At 36.8% G+C, this 21,628-nt stretch overlaps 2 protein-coding genes across 9 annotated transcripts in view; one reads left to right on the forward strand and one right to left on the reverse strand.

Moving 5' to 3' along the window:
- Positions 1–15: 15 nt before the first annotated feature.
- On the forward strand, positions 16–16,410 carry slc5a11 (solute carrier family 5 member 11). 3 transcript variants are annotated; one of them, XM_039685825.2, is made up of 17 exons: positions 16–1,397; positions 1,917–1,999; positions 5,442–5,611; positions 5,751–5,822; positions 6,702–6,806; positions 6,928–6,987; positions 7,348–7,452; positions 7,529–7,634; positions 9,004–9,084; positions 9,168–9,373; positions 10,241–10,376; positions 10,476–10,583; positions 10,674–10,824; positions 11,171–11,339; positions 12,764–12,979; positions 13,082–13,220; positions 13,967–16,410. In XM_039685825.2, the coding sequence occupies exons 2-17, from the start codon at positions 1,957–1,959 to the stop codon at positions 14,188–14,190; spliced, it is 2,091 nt and encodes a 696-aa protein (XP_039541759.2). In that variant the 5' UTR covers positions 16–1,397; positions 1,917–1,956; the 3' UTR covers positions 14,191–16,410. The 3 variants fall into 3 exon arrangements, with proteins under 3 accessions (XP_039541759.2, XP_039541757.2, XP_088984437.1); XM_039685823.2 differs by having other exon boundaries at positions 10,241–10,583; XM_089128311.1 differs by lacking the exon at positions 1,917–1,999.
- Positions 14,981–21,628, reverse strand: part of arhgap17b (Rho GTPase activating protein 17b) — a 67,445-nt gene continuing 60,797 nt past the window's right edge. For 3 of the 6 annotated variants that reach the window (XM_089128309.1, XM_039685817.2, XM_039685822.2), the window contains 2 exons: positions 20,700–21,119; positions 14,981–16,747 (listed from right to left, as the gene is read on the reverse strand). In XM_089128309.1, coding sequence (XP_088984435.1) covers positions 16,620–16,747; positions 20,700–21,119 — 548 coding nt within the window. In that variant the 3' untranslated portion in view covers positions 14,981–16,619. Of the gene's footprint in view, positions 16,748–17,707; positions 17,755–20,699; positions 21,120–21,628 lie in introns of all 6 variants that reach the window. The other 3 variants (XM_039685819.2, XM_039685820.2, XM_039685818.2) reach the window with 3 other exon arrangements.

The raw sequence follows: 21,628 nt of genomic DNA on the forward strand, positions 1-21,628 counted from the left end.
AAATATTTTTTACCATATGATCAAAGCACATTTCATAGCTTTCATTTATTACTGTTATTTATTGTAATGTAAAGTTTCCTACATGTTTTGAATATTTCTTTTAGGGCTTGTTTCACAGTGTTAATAGCCTACGCTATCTCAAGACCAATTCGTACGAATTCGTACGAGTGATTCAAAAGTGGCTAATTCGTACTAATTTATACGACCTCACTCGTACGAATTCGTACGATTTGTCTAAACCCACGTGACGGTTATGTTTAGGGGCGGGGTCAGGGGTAGGTCATTCGTACGAATTCATACGAATTGGCTAATTCGTAAAATATGTAAGATTTAGCAAAATCGTACTAATTCGTACGAGTGAGATCGTACGAATTGTTACGAATTAGCCACCTCGTAAAATTCGTACGAATTCTCGTGAGATCGGGTTGTAATAGCTCATTTTCATGCTCTCATCATGGATAGGACTGCGTAAAGAAGAATTTTAGGTTTGATCGACTTTGGGCCCAACTTTTAACGATCTAAGCGCATGGTCTAAAGCGCAGGGCCACTTTTGCTAGTTTAACGACGGGTCCAAAAGGTTTGTCCCTATTCTCTTAATGAGTAATGCGTGTGTTTTGGGTGTAACATGCAATAAACCAATCAGATTCTCACCTTCCATTCCCTTTAAAAGCCAGTTGCCTTCGCGCCATGGCGGATTCGCTATTTACATGGCGGAATTTGGAAGCGGAAAAACTGAACGCTTCTCCAGAGAGCAAACGGATCTGCTCGTCACGTACACCTCGTTTTCAGACCAGCACACCCATGGGCGCACAGTGGCTCGCAAATGCATTTGATATTTAAACAACATGGCGAAGAATGATAACTGCGTCGGGCGAAACTAGCAAAAACACTTCCGTCGTGCTTTGCGCTGTATTGCCCTTCGTCTTTAAGTGCCATAGAAGACGAATTAATGGTTGGTGGTGATAAATGCAAGAAATATAGAAACTCCTAGAGAGTTATGATCATTTACAGGGGAGTACAGCACTTTTGCAATTGTTAATTCATTTGAGAAATAACATGATGGCTATTTCAGAGTTTGTTTACCTTTCTTTTGTAATGTATCATGTATAATAAATGTTGGCGCCTCCCTCTACTAAGTAACTCTGTAATGTAATAAGTGATGTTGCAACATCGTTCTGTTGTCATTACTGTTTTGGTAATAAAACGCCCTTACATTTTAACCAGTGTGTAGTGTTACATGAAGGCAAGTGAAGTTTGACCTCTTTGATCGGAGAGGGATCATCTCTACGGTACTGAAAGAAACTCTGGGTTCGTTCACTGGAGACCCTGTAAATTCCTGTTTGAATGGACCCTTGACTAGGATAGAGACCTCTGACTGTTTCTGACCCGTTATTCAGGTTAGTTTTGTTCATTTACTTATTTTTATTTATGTAGTAATGGCCATATGTGTTCAAGTAATTGTACTCCTCTTGAAAAAGTGCTTGAAGTCTTTGAATCGGCTTTGTTTAAATCTTCAGGCTGAAAAAGCACTTTTGATTGTTAGTATGCTTGTTTGTTTTATTTTTAGTGAGGGTTCATTATATTTAATGTGGAATACATGAGAATAATTTCGATATTAGTGTCAGTAAGTATTAGAATAAGTAATGGGCTACTACTTATGCTTTTGCAAACACCTTTTATAACAACTTTAATTTGCAACTTTACACTTCTCAATACAATTCCTTTTCAATTCGGTCTCAACGTTGTGTCAGAGCTGACCCTTTGGGGAAACACCTTCCTCGTAGAAATACTGAAGCCTCATTGGAATAACTGCATTATAACCCAATGGCCAATGACGTTAAAGCGTGTGAAATAGGGGCTATGTAAGGCTGCGGTGAACAGCATTTCCTCAGACATCGTGAATCTCTCTCCTTCAGACAGCTGCTCTGTCTTTAAGAAGCCAGTTACTACTTGTCAATGAGATTTAGTCCAACCAGCAGACTCCCCTGCATGCGTTCTGGTGAGTATGGCGTTTTCTTTCAGATTTGGAAGGACATGGCTATGAAGTGATGAGTGTCAGGATCCTTCATCTCTGTATCGACATCATCTTTGATGATAAACTGGCCTCCTGCTTCCGCTCTCCACCTCTCAAGAGCCACAGAGCAAGACGCTGAAGCAGGACATTCAGGGGACAGGCTCACGCCAAGTGCCTCGCTTCCACCTGACCTACTTGCGATTTTCACCAGGGACAGTCTCCGCATCCTGGGACCAAGGGCTTATGAAGCCCACGGCCTGGTCTTTTTTGGCATATCAGATGATGATGATGAGTATGACCTGTGGTGAACCTTAGGAGTCCATATACACCCACCTTGAAGCGGCAATCTGCCCTGTATAAAGCAAAAAATGTCCCGCTTGTTTGCTCATTCACACGATATAAGAAGTCCCCGTCTCAAAGCAGTGGTCTGCCGTGTTCAGAGCTCACTACAGATATACGCAGCCCCCTCCAACCCCCTCAGGCCTTGAATACGGACAGCTTGTATAAGTGCAAAATGCTCAAGTCACTCATTCACACAATACAAGCTGAGATCCCTATAGTCTTTGTGCTATCATTGTTCCCCTGTGCTGTGTGACAAAGCTGGAAGACAGAAGTAGGTGCTTCTGTATCAGAATTATTTTCCCTCGGCTCTTGCCCTAAAGCGGAGAGCCCCATGCCGTAGGTTGCCCTTTCAAAGGTGTAACATCGTCTGCTCCCTCAAACTGCTAGCTTTAAAATCCTCTACCGTTACAGCATATTATCAGAACGCTCCCTCAAACTGTTAGCCCTCTCTCAGGTTGGCCTGAGGTCTTCTCATCTCAGTTCATCTCTTGAGCTCCTACAGTACTTCTATATTCAGATAGCCCTCATCACGAGTGTTTCTGAGATTGTTTCACGGGCACAGCGTACCACTTCGCAGTCCCTACAATGAGTGTGTACATTCATGGAATGTGTGAAAGCGCCTCTCTACCCTTTAAAGATAGTAGTTTGCCTGCTGAATGATCTGGATGATTGATTGATCATGGTTCAATCAGGGAGTGTGTTGAACTATCCTAGGATTCTGCCACCCAACATATCCCGTCAGCAAATCCCTTCTCGCCCATCTAGCCCATTTTGTGATTTGGCTTTAGTTCTGAAAGCCTTTACATGTCCTCCATTCGATCCACTCCAATCGGCATTGCTGAAAGTGCTCTCTTTCAAGATGGTGCTTTTGCTCGCACTCGCATGAGTTAAGCGTGTTTGTGAAAATGCGCTCTTTCAGTCCCTACAATGAGCAAGTCAGCAAGTCCTGCATGTTTTTGGGCCTGAGGTTACTGTGGAGTTCCTCTCAAACCAAGAAAAGGTTATGGTCCTAAGGTACTCTCAACACAGTGCAAAACCTGGGCATTGAACAGAGTGAACCTCCTGCTGGAGTTGCACTAAAGGTTTGTCGGTTTAAAAGCAGAGTCTATCTGATTGGATTGTGGATGCGATGTCTTTGGCTTACAGTTCATAGAAGATGGAATGCCCTATAGGTGTTCAAGCCCACTCTACAGATTCAATAATCTGACGATTCTTCGCTAGCTTCTCGGATCCTGTCAGTGCAGGATAGCTAGTTTTATGGTAGGAAGCCCATAACTATTGTTTTGTCAGCAGCTGTTTATTTCTACTACTTCATAAGTGTTGATGTTATTATCATCTTAGAACTTACTTGTGGCGATTGATAGGCACAGCCCCTTCTCTTGGGCATGGTGTTTCAAACAGCAGGGACATCTGATGTTATGTTATCCTCATATTTATTTCATTGTGCAGTGGTTTAGGTTTAGGCCCCTGACAGCATGCAACTGCAGTTAGAGAAACTGGGATTCACTACTTCCTTATCACTGTAGATACATACACTGTAGATAGATAGATAGATAGATAGATAGATAGATAGATAGATAGATAGATAGATAGATAGATAGATAGATAGATAGATAGATAGATAGATAGATAGATAGATAGATAGATAGATAGATAGATAGATAGATAGATAGATAGATAGATAGATAGATAGATTGATTGATTGATTGATTGATTGATTGATTGATTATAGATTTGATTTTGGATCATTCACACTGCCAGTGATTTGCCGGGATCTGTGAGTGCGTTCACACAGAACCCGTAAAAATCCCGGGAAGACACGTGACATCAGGATGAGACGTGTAACGTACGCGTCGAAAACATGTACACGTGCATACCGTTCCACAAAGCTGGTGAACGATCCCAGCTTCAGCGCGGATAGTGAGGAGCTCCTGGTCTCTGCTTTCCTCCAGTTTGTAGACATTTGTTCGTCCTTTCTTTGTTGATGACGAACACAAACTTTCTTCTAAGAGTAACAGAGTCGCGCGATGGCTCGAGCGTCATCACTATGACACATCCCTTACGGCATTTTAGATTAAATTTGAGAGGTGGTCACTGCTACATAGGCTGCCTAAGGGATTGAAACTTGACGGCCCAGAAAGTCAATGAAGAAAATGTTTAAATATTCCATGTGACAACAGTGGCTCAAGTATAAGTTTATCAAGCGACGAGAATACTTTTTGTGCGAAAAAACAAACAAAAATAACGACTTTATTCGACTAGAACTGAACTGAAGTAGTTGAAGGAGATCGCAATTCTCGCGCATGCGTCATGGAAATCTCTTGAACACTCGTCTCAGGCCTACAAGGAAGAAATAGTTGACTTATAGTTGAGCCACTGTTGTCACATGGAATATTTAAACAAATTTTTCTTCATTGACTTTCTGGGCCGTCATGTTTCGATCCCTTAGGCAGCCTACAGTATGTAGCAGTGATCCACCTCTCAAATTTGATCAAAAATATCTTCGTTTGTGTTCCGAAGATGAACGAAGGTCTTACGGGGTTGGTACAGCATGGGGGTGAATAATTAATGACTTAATTTTCATTTTTGGGTGAACTAACCCTTTAATGAAACCTGGAAAATGTGTGTATTGCTGGCTGATGTATGCATATTTGCATTTACCATATTTCTCTATTCTTTTGAGATTGAAACCAATTAAATCCATGCATTAAATCACATCTGTTAGGAAACATGGTCTTTTGTATGAGTTCTTTATCACATTTGGATCTGAAGTGAAATTAGATAATGTGAGTTCTGTAGTATAATGCCTTTCTCTATTTGTGCTTTATGAAATGAGTTTTATGAAATATTTGCCCTGTGGTCCTTTCTTATAAGTACATTTTTTAGTTTTATATTATGTAGAAAAACATTGCCATTCCTCTGTTGTAACATACCCGGTATCTTATTAAACGACAGAAAATGCACTAACATGCGTATACAGGCTAGATAATGAATAATCAGTAAAGACACAAAGTCACGTCTGGATGCCATTCCATTGAATGTGTGTATATGTGAGGGAGATTATCCACCATCTGTTGTTTTAAAGAGACACACCTGAGAAACTCATTGACCTTTGACCTCATGGCTGCCACTGAGCATCCCAATATGTCCCCTTCCCCCACCGCTGAGATCACATCGCCGTCGACCACCCTGGCCACCCCAGATATAGTGGTGCTTGTCATCTACTTCCTCTTGGTTCTGGGCGTGGGCTTGTGGGTAAGTTTACTGAAACCACAAAAAGCACTGCTATGTCATTTCACAGTGACAAAATGTTATTCCAGTAAATCTGTTACTTATCATATTATTATCATACTTATCATATATGGCATATTTATAACCTTTGCTCACCCAACAGTCTATGTGGAAGACCAAGAGGAGCACAGTGGATGGATATTTTCTTGCTGGGAAAAGCATGACTTGGTGGCCGGTGAGTTAAAAAGTAATGGTGTCTCCAAAAAAAAAAAAAAAAACATCAATAAACAAACAAAATAAAAAATAAAATAAAAAATGTAGCCTATTTTTAGGAACATTATTTTCATGAAAAAATGATTGATGAAAATGATTCTCCTATCAGTTCTAATTAATACTAAAATATATTAATCATTTACTATTATAATTTGGTAATATTTGAATGAGATTTTGTTTGTATATATTCTGTTTAGAAATATTTCACTTAAATAAAATTATTGTATTTTGTATTAGTTTTTAAATAGTTTTTATAAAATATATTTTTTTTAGTAATTCAATTTAAACAAAACTAAAATTAGAAATGTTGCATTGTCAACCAGCATAAAATATTTGTACGGTTTGTTAACGATAATAACCCTGGCATTATAATAAAAACACTATCAGAGAGAAATTGTCATGAAAATGTCACAATGAAACAAATATTAGGTCATCAAAACAGCTCTTTTATAGCTTTCTATGTGCAAAATTTAATTTCTTTATTTTTTTTTTACTGGGGATCTGGAGAGATTTATGTCATAGCCTGTTGGGTTCGTTTAATTACACGTAATGTAATATACATGCACATTATGTCTCTTTTTCACAAATTCTTTTAGTTTACAAATTTACACGGTGACAATAACTGTATCCTTTTCAAAAATTGACACTTTGAAACAGTTTTTCATTTTCAGATGTTTTTTTTTTTTTTTTTTTTTTTTTTTTTGCTTTCAGGTTTTCAAAACGCCATTGTCATATAAATTAATGTACAAAAAATGCATCAAAAGTTTTTAGTTGTGGTGTAAACGGCCCCTCACAGATCAAATTTCCAGCTCACATGTTTTCCATCCTCTATGATATGCAGGTGGGCGCCTCTCTGTTTGCCAGTAATGTGGGCAGTGGGCACTTCATTGGTCTCGCAGGCTCTGGAGCAGCAGCTGGTATCGGTGCAACTGCTTATGAGTGGAACGTGAGCACTCAATACACAATTTATTTAAGAGATAATTAATTTTCTGAATATACCACATTATAGAGAGCATTATGGAAAACGGCAAAGGTGGAAAAGGTGAATGGCTCATGTTCATTTGCAGGGCATGCTGATGGTGCTGCTCTTGGGCTGGCTGTTTTTACCCATCTATATTGCATCAAGGGTGAGAAAACAACAGATTTGAGACTGTATTTCATAGATTTAAGGTCCCTTTAACAGGTTATCAATTGATCATTATCAATGTTAAAAACAGCTGTGCCGTTGTGGAAACTATGATGATTCTTTGATGAAAAGAAAGGAAATCTTTGGCAACATTAATTGTTAATTCCTTGATTGACAATTTTGACCAATTTAATGCATCCTTATTGAATACTGTGGTTGCATTTTTATTTACTGACCCCAAACTTTTGGACTGAAGTGTACACACACACACACATGCAACTGTTTTTATCTAGTTGTTTTTGCAATTAGTGTGAATTAAACACAAATGACGTAAATTAGGATTTTTTTCATTTCTTTTTAGGTCACAACAATGCCTGAGTATTTACAGAAAAGATTTGGTGGCATAAGAATACAGTTATTTCTTTGTGTTTTATATCTATTCATCTACATCTTCACCAAAATATCAGTAAGTATGATCAATAAAAAATTCTCTGACTTGGTAATCAGCTTTTGAATTGACCTGTGTGAGTGTGTGTGTGCAGGTGGACATGTATGCAGGAGCTGTGTTCATCCAGCAGGCTCTGCAGTGGAACATCTACCTCGCTGTGGTTCTGCTTCTCGGCATTACGGCTCTGTACACCATCGCAGGTCGGATGTTTTGTTACTCTTAAGGGCTGTTCACACTCAGAACCATAACCATGTTAGCATCCACACCAAAGCACGACAGCATAAAGACGCCATCTGCCGCTTTAAAGGGTGTTAATAAAGGCCTTCTGAAAGGTCAGAGGGCACTTTTCCACCAGAACTCGACTCGCATACGGACGTTACCGGAAGCCAGCGATTATAGTTTATAAAGTTATAAATATGGATATTTTTCTTTACAAACGCATCGTTTCACTTTAGAAGGCCTTTATTAACCCCCTGGAGCCATATGGATTACTTTTATGATGGATGGATGTGCTTTTTTTGGGCTTCAAAAGAAATCATATACACCTAGGATGGATTGAGGGGGACTAAATTATGGGATGATCTTCGTTTTTTGGGTGAACTGTCTCTTTAATCTCTTTAAATTAGTTGTATTCTGATTGGCTGTATGTATTTTTATTGCTCATCAGTTCTGAAAGTGATACCAACGAGATCGTTCCCTCATGTAGTTATCAATATGGTTTGGATATCTCTATTCTAATAGAATTAGAATGATTATTTATAGTTAGAGATAGGGGTGCGTTTCCCAAAAACATCACCTGCCAACTATGGTCGCAAGTTCTGTTGAATTGTGTTGGTAACGAGGAATTTGCGGCCATAGTTTACTTTGGGAAATGTTTTATTAAAAGTGTAGTCTCAAATGAAGTGTATGTAGTGTATAATATGCGATTTTATTCAATTGTAGGACTTGTTTTGTTTGGTTTTATGGAGGGTTTGGTAAATCAAAACATTTTGTTTTTATTTTACAAATGTGTCATTAAATGTTGACACATTTATAAAACTGATCCGAAATCAGATACAAACTATAAACACTGGTTCATGGGTTCACAGAGATCGACATTTCAAAACTATCCTCCTATTTATATTACTGAATATGGACTATCTATCTAGATATTGATTTTCTAGTATATATAGATCAATCCATCTATTAAGAAACTATAGGTCTGTCTAAGTACAGTTGGTTTAAGTTTTAAATCTATCTCACGTATGCCTATAGAGTTCAAGTTCTAACTGCATCAAATGATGTTCTTGATCTGTCTAGAAGTTCTTGCTCTATCTAACTACAACTCAAAAGGTTTCGAAATAGTTATGACTTAACAAAACCTGAACAATACACTGAAATCATTTGGCTTTTGCCGTTTGAAATATGCTCTAAATCACTGGTTCTAAATTATTGATTTGCAAACGTTTCGAAGGTTCATGAAGCAGTGTTTCGAAAGTGGCCATCGATAGTTCTGGTTATCCATCTTGTTGTGAACGGCCCTTTAATCCTTGTAATCTTCTAAAGCATATCTTGACTGACTGTTCACAGGCGGTCTGGCAGCAGTGATCTACACCGATGCGGTTCAGACTGTCATCATGGTGGTCGGAGCCTTGATCCTCATGGGCTTCAGTGAGTGAATATGACAATAATTAAAAAAAATTCTGAAGCTTCTATGCAATTACAATACACTCTTTTTTTTTTCTCGATGTCAGGTTTTGCAGAGGTTGGGGGATTTCAGGCTGTCCTGGACAAGTATCCTCAAGCTATTCCCTCCATCCGAGTGCCCAACACCACCTGCGGAATCCCTCGTGATGATGCCTTTCACATATTCCGTCACCCTGTGACCTCTGACCTGCCGTGGCCGGGAGTAATCCTGGGCATGTCTATGCCCTCCATGTGGTACTGGTGCTCTGACCAGGTGAACGACCAGAAGTGTTGATTGAACTTTTTTAAGACACATTACCCATGATGGGTATGATGGCTTCTATATATTTATATTGATCTTTCTCTAAAGAACTTAGAGATAGAGCAATATAAATATAGAAGGTCTAGATCCAGCTAGAGTTGAAGTTCTAGGTTGCTAGACTGAAGTTCTTGATCTGTCTAGAAGTTCTAGTTCTTTCTATCTAGCGACTCTTGTGAAAATGTTGAGCACTTAATCATTGAATGTGCACATTACTAGTAAATGAAGCACACTTCTTTTTCACAGGGGTAGTTCTAGACTAGTTCTAAACTAGTTTCTATCTAATTTAAAAACCACCCTTTAGAACTCTTCTCCTGCAACCACATTGTAACAATCATCCATAAGTTCTTAGCAACTGCCTAGCAACAACATACCTTGCAAACATAATATTTTTTGATCATAACAACTGCTGTTGATTATTCCTACTGTAGATTATTGCTGCTATTGATTATTGCTGCTGCTTATTATTACTGTTGTTTTATACTATTGATGTTGTTGACTATTGCTGCTGCTGTTGATTATTTATTGCTGCTGTTGTTGTTGTTTATTGCTGCTGATGATTATTGCTGCTGTTGTAGATTATTGCTGCTGCTTATTATTGCTGTTGTTGTATACTATTGCTGTTGTAGATTATTGCTGTTGTTGTTGATTATTGCTGCTGCTTATTGTTGCTGATTTTGATTATTGCTGCTGCTGTTGTTGTTTATTGCTGTTGATGTAGATTATTGCTGCTGTTGATTTATTGCCGTTGTTGTAGATTTATTATTGCCGTTGCTTATGTTTAGATTGTTGATTATATTTTGTTGTTGTTCCTGTGTGCAGGTGATAGTGCAGCGTTCGCTTGCTTCCAAGAACATTCTGCATGCTAAAGGAGGATCTCTGCTCGCCGCTTACCTCAAAGTTCTGCCCTTCTTCATGATGGTGATTCCAGGCATGATCAGCAGGATACTTTACCCAGGTGAACTACTGAAACAAACACCAAAGTTTAAGGCCCCTAAATGTACAGTTTCTTCTATTGAAATGCATATGAACGTGTGTGTGTGTGTGAGAACTGTAGACGAGGTGGGCTGTGGAGACCCAGATGTGTGTAAACAGGTTTGTGGGAATCCTGTGGGCTGCTCGGACATTGCTTATGCCAAACTGGTGATGGAGCTCCTTCCCGCAGGTATTGATTGTTTATGTGCATGTTGGTTGTTTTTCAGTTTCTAGATCAGCTGGCTGAGATAACTCATTTTTCTTGTGTGTGTTTGTCCAGGTCTGAGGGGTTTAATGATGGCTGTGATGTTGGCTGCTCTCATGTCCTCTTTGACCTCCATATTCAACAGTTCCAGCACCATTTTCACCATGGACCTGTGGAGAAACATTCGTCGCACTGCCTCCGAGTGGGAGCTCATGATTGTGGGGAGGTGTGACATCAACAAGCTGTTTTACACACATTCGATTTTTAAGGCAAATTCACCAATTTCTTCAGCCTGTAAACAGGCTTTTTGCTTTTAAATGTAATTGGCGGTCAGAAAGACATTAAAATTTGGTTGAAATACTGATGTTATAATTTCATGTTTTGTGGACATTAACATTATGCAACGTTGATGTTGAACAGCTGTTAACCTGTTCTCTTTTGGTGAAGCTTTTGGAAAATTAATCTAGTATTGTCATTCTACAACTAGTAACTACAAATACTTAATACATTTAGCTCTCTGGTAAAGTCAGCTGTTTTTAACTGTTGTGTATGTGTGTGTTCCCATGTCAAAGAGTGTTTGTGTTGGTGTTAGTGGTGGTGTCAGTGCTGTGGATTCCTCTAGTTCAGGCCAGTCAGGGTGGGCAGCTCTTCATCTACATCCAATCCATCAGTATGTACCTGCAGCCCCCCATAACAGTCATCTTCCTTGCGGGATGCTTCTGGAAACGGACCAATGAGAAGGTACAAGCATTTAAATGTTTTTTTTTCTTTCTTTTTAATGTTTTCATTAGATTTGAAAAGTATTCATTAGTAATGCATGTAAATTCGCACTTATATCATGGGTTAAATTATAAATAAAGTAATATCACAAGCACTGTTGGCTGAGATTTTGCCTTGCCACTGTGATTGATTCAATATCAATGACAGTGGATGTCAAGACCAACACTAAGACTGATAGTGTGAGGTATTAAAAATATTTTGATGTTTGCTTTGTCTATTATTGCTCCACCAACAATAATAGTTCAAAAGTGAAGCTACTGCAGAAGTGTTGTGCTGCGCAACAGAGTTAATCAATGTTTGAACTGTCGGTTGAGTGAATGAATAAATAATCACTCACTCATATAGATGGTAATACTCAAATGACCCACTATACACTATGAACTTATACAATGTAATGAGTAATATGGAAGCCCATTTCTTCCACAAAAAAGAAATTGGAAAATCATAATTATACTTAAAGGCTATAATTATGAGATGGTTAAAATGATGACATACTAAATCTTAATTATAAAAGCGAAATAACAAAAAGTCTGACATTATTATTTTTTTTAATTGACTTGTCTCATAATGTCAATTTTCGTTTTCATCATCTCATAATCGACTGTCATCATTTAGAATTTTGTCATAATTTTGACTTTTTGGCCTGGTTTCACAGACAGGGTCTAGACTGAGGCAGGACTAGACCGTTGATCAAATAGGACAAAAGTACCTTTTGAAAAAAAAAACAACAACAACATAAAACTGCTGTGAATCTTGAGACAAAAAAATGGCAGTGACATATTTTAAAATTTGTCAGTGCAAGTCTCTTATAATTATGACAGCGTGTTGTCAACTTTTGATCTCAAAGTTAACTTGTCTCATTATTACAACATTGTCACAAAGTTGACTTTTTAAAGCTCATAATGAGTGACAATTTAAACTCTATCTCGCTTTTATCTTATTATGACAGTGTGTACTTTTAATCTTTGTGTACTTTGACACTTTTAATCTCATTATTACAACATTGTCACAATGTCAACCTTTTTAATCTCATAATTATGACGGTCATAATTTAGACACTTTATCTTTATTTATGTTTAGTCTTTATCTTTATTTATAATTTTTTGCTTTGTTTGAAATTGTTATGTCAACTTATCTCATAATTATGACTTTTTATCCTATAATTATGACAGAATGTCATGTAAACTTTTTATCTCATAATTTCTGCTCATATTATTGACCTTTTAACCTCATAATTATGATAATCCATAATGTACTCTTCTGTCTAGTATATGAACTTTAGAAGGTCATTCACTGCACTTTATTTACAGTGTAAAGGTATTTTATTCATGTATATGATCAATAAATAATAAACACATTAACTGATTGTGTTGTTGTTGGTGTAGGGTGCATTCTGGGGTCTGATAGTGGGCATGTTGGTGGGCGTTATAAGGATGATCCTGGATTTCGTCTATCCTACACCGCTGTGCTATGAGAGCGACACCAGGCCTGACATCATCAAATATGTTCACTTCCTGTACTTCTCCATCATTCTCAGTCTCCTCACACTAATCGTGGTGGTGTGTGTTAGTCTGGCTACAGAGAAGCCCAAACCAGAGCAGGTAAACACACACATTTTGCAATTTCAGAAATGTATTCCGAAATGTCTTCATAAACCTTGAGAATATACACACGTCCGGTATAAAGGGCTTGTTATTTTCCAGATCAGTCGTTTGACGTGGTACACACGCTTTGACCCTGTGAAAGAAAGCGAAGAGGTTGTGGCTTCAGATCTCTACACGATCGAAGGCGCCACACAGAACACAAAAGACATGGAAAACGATGCATATCAAATGAAAGAAGGTACCTTTTCCAATTCACATGCATTTGTTGCATTATTTTGTGATTTTAATTAAACGGACAGATAAGTTTCAGTATGTTTTAGAATAAATAATGCATTCAATGGTTTGCCAAGGTGATGTAAATTGTCAAGTCTATCCTTACTTATTCTAAGTTTTATGCTAAATTCTTTGACTTTAATATTCCAGTTATCCAGAAGAGGGAGACAAAGTCATTTGATATTTTTAAAAGTGTTTAAAATGAGTGGAGGAAATAAGAAACATCTGAGTGAAAAATTTGAACGTGAAATATAAGCATGACACCAAAAAAACACTACATACATAATCTCGTTAAATCATAATATAATTAAAATAGTTAAATAATTAAATAATAATTAAATCATAAAATAGTTATAATTATGAGATGTTACAATTATGACATACTAAGTCATACATTTGAGAAATTGACACTTACTTTTGGTCATAATCTAATTTGTGTCATAATTAAAAAAAAATTCTCATAATTATGTCATAATTTGGACTTTTGTGTCATAATTTTTTTTCTTTTTGTCAGTCTTTTAACTCCAAAAAACATTGGCATAACAATTAATATTTGAATGTCAATATTTTACATAGAAATCACAAAAGTGGCATCTGCAAACAAATGGCCATGCAAGTGTAAATGCATTTGGCAGGCAATTTAAAATGCACTTAATACATCATGTATATTCAGCCTGTTTACATGTAATTCTGAGCACTGTTTCTCACCAGACTCCAGTAGGTCTGTGTCCAGTGAAGCGGGTTCCTCTAAACTCAAATCGGCTCTGTTCTGGATCTGTGGAATGGAGAAGCAGAAAGAAGGGAAGCCCATGTCTCCTCCTCCAGAGACTCCGATGTGTTCCCTCGAGGAAGAGCCCTGTATGAGACACGTGGTAAACGCCAACCTCATCGTCTGTATGTCACTGGCTGTGTTTCTCATCGCCTACTGGGCATAGTCACTTGCCCCTTTATCATGGATTGTTTAGTGTGACTGGTGTTAAAGTAAATCTTCACTGAGTATGTAATTAATAATTGACCGGTATGCTTATTTATTTATCGATCAGTTTTTACTTTTTTTGATAAAGACATTAAATGACAGTTTAAAGGTAGGGTAGGCAATTTCTGAGAGGCTAGCTTTGAAAGCATGAGATCCCACCCTCCCTTCAGAGCGTCTTCAAAGCCACGGCATAGTTTCGCTCAGATACGGCCCACATCTGGTTCGCTGGAATCCACATCTGGCCCTGATCTGGGCCGACGTCCACACTACTGCGTTTTCGTTTAAAAACGAAGAATTAAAAAGAATACAATCTCTGTCCACACCAGCGTTTTATCTGTGAATTAGAATTGATTTCAGTGCACATTAAATCTTCTGAAAACGCAGATCACGTGACCATTCACCAACACTGGGCATGCGCGTGCCGGTGAAGAAAGTAACGTTAGCTACCTGATGGGTGGCTGACGAATCAGGGAAGGACACGTCATGACTGATGACACCCAATCATAGAGCCGAGCGTCATCGTTTCTAAATTCCTCCGTTTTGTCCCATCTTCACTAAAACGCCCTCCAGAGATTCAAAACGCAAAACGGAGCTGCAGCGTTTATAAACTTCTCCGTTTCAGGTCTTTGTTTTTTCCGTTTTAGTCTAGACGGGAGGTGCAAACGTAGCAAAAGGTCTCCGTTTTTAAACGAAAACGCAGTAGTGTGTCTCAAAGCACAATGATTGGACGTACATTTTTCAGTCCTGAGTCTTCCACAAAGGATTATGTACATTTAATATTTAGACCACTTCTATTATTGATTGCTATCAGGATGTGAATAGAGTTTCAACCAGTATAACAAAAAGTGTTTATGAAAAACATTGCCTACCCTAACTTTAACTCCTATGAAAACTATTTTGTCCTTGATGTTTCTGTAAATTAAACGGTGTTTAAAAAACAACTTTTGAGATCAAACTTGCTTCTGTAATCAAGCTTTTTATTAGATATATAATCAGAAAAAATTTGTTCATCTGAGGCACATGTGAAGAAAAAGAATTCAGAGGCAGGAAATGTGCACACAGATATAGAAAAGGGGGGGAAAAAAATCAATATGTACAATTAAGAAAGCACATTAAAGAGAACATAACCACAGAAATAAAATACATATTCCCTCTTGAAAGGAATGAATGACTTTTGGCTTTCTAGCTGACGGTTCCTGAGCTTGACAGATCCATAATTCACTCGTTCACATTAATGTTGTCAGTGCGCTTTGTGAATTGCATACAACATGATGAAACCCCTAAAGCTCTGACACCGGATCTTTTAAAAGAGCGTCTTTGGTCATTTTGACAACGAACTATTTCATAATAGTATGTGCAGGGTTTATTTTAGTGGATGAAAAACTGTGAAACAGTTGTGAAACCCAGTGAAACACAATTACTATTTTTTTTAAAACAAATAAACTAATAGAAAACTGACTTTAATGCCATGATAGTCAGTATTGCACCCCAGGACAAATACTTAAAAATACAAATCACATGTATCAAAATGAATTGTATCTGTATAATCAGTATTTTTCATTCTCAACCTCATTTCAATTCAAATGTTCTATTATTATTATTTTTTACACTTTTACACATGTATTAAAAGAGAAAAGGAACGATTAAAATAAATTTGAATAAATGACATTCACCATTATAAACAACTTAAATGTGAAGTGTGGAAGATCAGCCACACAAACTCAGTGATTTGCACAAATATGTCGCTTGTTACACAAAACTCAAAGACATTCATATTTGATATTTGAACCCATATCAGCTTTATGCCGTTTGTGAATGAAATCAAGATTGTAGAGCATGTTAATATGTGCGTACTGATTTCTTCCCGGCTTATGGTTACAATGTGCCAGCATTGTGAGGACAGAGACTCCAGGAAGCTTCTAGACTGTTTAGTTTCATGTATTTTGTGTAAATGGGACTATATCTGCAGGGGCTAAAAGTGGCTATGTTCGGAATAGCATACTACTATACTGTGTGTAGTATGTACACTTTGCATACTTTCAGTATGCTTAGAATATACCCAGATGACCTACTATATTTGCACACTGTGCTGGGTGCCGTATCCCATAATGCAATGCATTAACTTGACCTTCCATTTCCAGTGTCGTTTAAACTACAACTGTCATGACTCTTTATTTGATCACGCTTCCAAAAGTTGAGACATATTTTACTTGAAGAACTATTTATTCATGAGGTGACCGGTATATAAAGAGGTCATGTGACAATGTTTCTCTCACGTTGGATACGTTCACATCCTTAAAAACGGTAGAAATATACGGTGCAGTATGCTAGTATTCCATTACGAACATAGCTTTCGATTGGCTGTGTGAAGACTTGACTCCGCCCACCTCACAGGGCGGTGTTTTCTGATTGGTGTTCATCCTCGGTGGTCGTTTCCAAGGATTCATCCTCAAGCTCCGGGACAAGATCCAGCCCTGGTCCCGTAAAAGATCTCTCCTCTCCATCTCCATCTCCATCTGTGCAATCAAAATGCATAGTTAAAGTTTTCAAAAGAAAATATTTTAATAATCTTTCCACCAAAACTAAATTTCATAAAAACCTGTCCCAGAGAAAATAAGCAATATTTGTGAAACCAAGAATGTATAATTGAACAAGCAGCACTTGAATGTATTTTGGATATCAAAATGCATGTTATATCACTAACATCAATAACGTTCTGAAATTTTTTAATTTTATTTATTAGCCATTTATATTTAACCAACAATATTAATATTATACATCTTTAATATCCAAACACTACCAAATATACACTACTGTTCACAAGTTTGGGGTCAGTAAGATTTTTAACGTCTCATGCTCACCAAGGCTGCATTTATTTGAACAAAAAACTGCATTAACTGAAATAGTATTATTATCTAAAATAACTTTATAACTGAATATATTGTAAAATATGATTTATTCCTGTGATCAAAGCTGAATTTTCAGCATCATTGCTCCAGTTGTCAGTGTCACAATCTGCTGCTATTTATTTTTATTATCAATGTTGAAAAGTTATATTTAATATTTGTGTGTGTAAACCGTAATACATTTTTTTCAGGATTCTTTGAGGAGTAGAAGGTTCAAAAGAAGCATTTATTTGAAATAAATATATTTACAAAGAGTTTAGTCAATTTTGATCAATTCCATTTGTCCTCCTTGCAAAATAAAAGTGATTTCTTTCAGCAGAAAAATAAATAAAACTGACCCCAAACTAAAAAATTCAATAATGTTAAATAACAGTATTTATGGCACAGATGACATTCACCCTGCAGAAGCAGCCGGGGTTACATGTTTAGTTGCAATGTGCTGGTTGTCATGCGTTTTAACTTGCTGTTAGTCGGGTTAAAACAGGCACCAGGACGGCTGCCGCTGTGCAGAAAGCGTACAGACACACACACTGAGCTCAGAAAACATTGACGGATACGCCCAAATCTTACCATCGCCTGTCACTCAAACCAGACCTCACAGGCAGAAGATCACACATCTGTAACAGTGCAACAACGTCACAACATGTTCAAAGGATCAATCACTGATGATGACCAACCAATCATCATTCAGATGGCTGTGAACTTCCATAAACACAATCACAATCTAATGACCTTTTAAAGTCAACATGAATGGGTCTGCAACCCATTTTACTTCTATAATGTGTCAAAATAAGTGGGTTATGTAAAGTTGCAAATATACAATACAGTTCAAAAGTTTGGAATAAATAAATGCAGCCTAGGTAGAAGGTAGTAGAAGAGACGTCTTTCAAAAACGTAAAAAAAAATCCAAACTTTTGAATTGTAGTGCAATGAAGATGAAGACCAGGAACATGTATTAGGAAAGTAAACAGGCTGAATTTTAAATTCATGTTGACTTTGAATATGAAGGTCTGATGCCGGTGAACCATCGGAAAGTGTGTCATTAAACACCAGAAGTGGAGATTTCTTTAAACAGTGATGATGCATGATTCACGGCGGTGGTAATGTCATTGAAGCGTCCGCTGTGAACGTGGCGGCAGAAGCAATGCAGTAAACCAGGAGAGCCTGAACCTCACGCCAAACTGCGAAGGACTCTGGGAATCTGCTGATATTTCCACAAGCACTGGAAACGGTTCCAATGTGGTTTCACTGACCCAAACTTACGACTAAGATTATTACACACGATGCATCCTGCAGAGAGGCCAATGATGACATCTTGTGTTATGAGGGATAAATGTGAAATCCAGATATGAAGATGTGTGTGTGTGTGAGACTGAAAGAGTATTGAGTAAATATCATTATTAAACACAAAAACGAAAGATTTGTGTTCAGCCACGATTAATGATGATCATTAACTGTCACGGAACATTCCGTTTTTAAGGAATAGAACTCATCTTTTAAATTAAGACTCAAGATTCTTTCTCCTTGTCCTGCTTTGATTTCTTTGGATACAATTGTGTTTGATTTTCAGAAGAATAGTCATCGTTAATAGATCATCACATCTGACATTTTGTTGATCATCACAGAAAATCAATTTGACGTTCCTCAATCAGCAGAAACGAACAACAATGGTGTTTATATCTATAATAACTGACTTTCGAAACTTCCATTTTAAGTGCATTACCGTAAACAAGACTTTTACCAATGTCAATATTTCAGAAATATTATCAATATTTTTTTTACATGGCATGAATGCTGTCTATAGTATTTAGTTTAACTTCTATTTAACACGGAACATTCAAGGATGTGAAAAGGAAATAATTACGAAATTAGGAAATATTTAAATAATTAAATAATAACTTTCGCATTGCATATTTAAATGTAAATATTACATATAAACTAGATAACTATACAGTATATAATGCATGAAACAAAGATGACGCTCATCTGAAGACAAAGTTATTTGGTCATGTTAAACGTTCCTAATGGAGGGAAACCCTCAGGGCAGCTGTTTGGCAGGGGCTAGTGTTGGGCTTCCTGCCCAGTAATGAGCTTTTAATGAGGTACATTATATACAGACATTGGACACCTGTGGTTTTCTACAGACTCTAGTTGTAGTTGATTGAGATGTCATAAAGTGAGTAAGCGGCATCCATTGAGCTCTTGACATTCCCATAACGCTTGCACGGACATGTTGAATTTTTTTTCTAATTTGCCCACAGGATAAGGATAAAGTTATCTCTGGTACATATATAATATATAATGAAATTATAAAAGAATGTATTATTTATTTTTATTTATTAAAGTATTTAATTATTTTCATTACTATTTATTATGATAATATTAGCAACACTCTGTACAATATTTTGGTCATATGCAAGGCTTTTATTTTCTAGAATTGAAATGAAATAATCATTTCATAAATAAAAAAAATAAAATAATGTATTATTTTTACTCATATAAGCACGTAAGAGGATTAGGGCCAAGCAATAATAAAAAACAATTAAAACCATCTCGAGATTAAAGTCATTATAATGTGAGATTAAACTTGTTAAATTTCGAGAAAAAAGTCGAAATACAATCTTGAGAATAAACTCAATTAATATCCAGATTAAAGTCATTATAATGTGAGAATACACTTGTTAAATTTTGAGAAAAAAATCGAAATACAATCTTGAGAATAAACTCAATTAATATCGAGATTAAATTTATTATAATGTGAGATTAAACTTGTTAAATTTTGAGAAAAAAGTCGAAATACAATCTTGAGAGTAATCTCATTAAATATCGAGAATAAAGTCGTTGCGTTTTAGGGAAAAAAAACTCGTTAAATTTCAAGAAAGAAGTCGAAATACAAAGAATAAACTCATTAAATATTGAGAATAAAGTCATTTTGTTTCGAGAAAAAAAACCTCATTAAATTTAGAGAAAAAAAAGTACACCACGACTTTATTCTCGATATTTAATGAGTTTATTCTCAAGATTGTATTTCAACTTTTCTTCTCGAAATTTAACAAGTTTAATCTCGCATTATAATGACATTAATCTAGAGATGTTTTTTTTTTTATTATTATGCTTGGCCCTAATCCTCTTCCGCATAAATGTATTGTATTATTTCAATTATTATTTATCATAATTATATTACCAATACAATATATAGCATATTGAAAGCATATTGTCATATTGAATATAAATAAAACTAAACAAAAATAATGTATATGTAATATAATGAATTCAAATTCTTAATTATAATTCTATAAACATTACATAATATTATTTATAAAATAACTTAAGTATTTCCATTGTTATTTATTATTATCATTTGCCAGCCTGTGGAAAAATGTCACAATGTTGTTGTTTTTCATTAATTTCCATCAAACTTCAAAGTTCAATGCTCTTAATACATTTGTTCAACTAATTTCAAGTATGGGCAATAATAAACACAAATAATAATAGTAATAATAATAATAATACAGATCCAAAAGCAGATGATATAGTGCCAAATAAAAGTGCCTATTCTTACCTGAGATGATCTTGGATCCAGACACACAGACACCATTGGCACCATCGCTTGTTGGTTGGGGTGGTGGCGGGCCGCTGGGTTTGGGTCGCACGCGAGGGGTGGGTCTGGGGCGTGGCAGGGAGCCGGAGGGGTAGGTAGTGAGGGGGGTCTGGGAGTTGTCGTGGGGCGGTGTACCGGGTGGGGTGGGGGTTCTGGGAAGGGACTGGTCTGGTTCTTCTGTGCTCTGGGGGGGAGGTTGAGGAGGAGGGTGACTGGGGGCCTGGATGGGGGTCTGGTTGTTGCGACGGGGTGCGATGAGAGGCTGAGGGATGCTCGGGGCCGAGGACTGGCCTGCTGTGGGCTGGTTAGGAGCCGTCTTTACACTCTGAGGTGTGGCAGACGTGGTCTGTTTGGGAGGTGCAGGCGCTTGCTTCTTTGTACCTGAAACAAAGAAATGACCAGTGGTGGAGGAAGTACTGAATCTCAGTACTTAAGTAAAAGTACAAATAACCAGATACATATTTACTTTAGTAAAAGTAGAAGTAACACAATGACAACCATACTTAAGTAAAGAGTAAAAAGTACCTGATTTTAAATGTACTTTAAGTATTAAAAGTAAAAGTAATTGCATAATTTATTTTCTTAATGTCTATTTTCTAATGATTAATAAAACATTTAATTCTAACTCATTCAACCTAATACTCCTATAATGATGTTCAATAATGATGGAAAAAAAAATGTCACCATTTCTGAAACAAACTTGCAACTAGGCAATATACACATGCTTATCCTTACTATATGTTAATAACTATGGCAGTAAACGCGATTAATTTATGGTGTAATTCTGAACCTCTTGGCTTGCCATAATCCTAACCAAACTTATATTACACACGGTGCGTTTCCTATGCATGTAAAAACTAATTTTCGCGTATAAATTGCACTATAAACAC

Source organism: Pimephales promelas, chromosome 3 (assembly GCF_988280905.1).
Source record: "Pimephales promelas chromosome 3, fPimPro1.hap1.1, whole genome shotgun sequence".
NCBI lineage: Eukaryota > Metazoa > Chordata > Actinopteri > Cypriniformes > Leuciscidae > Pimephales > Pimephales promelas.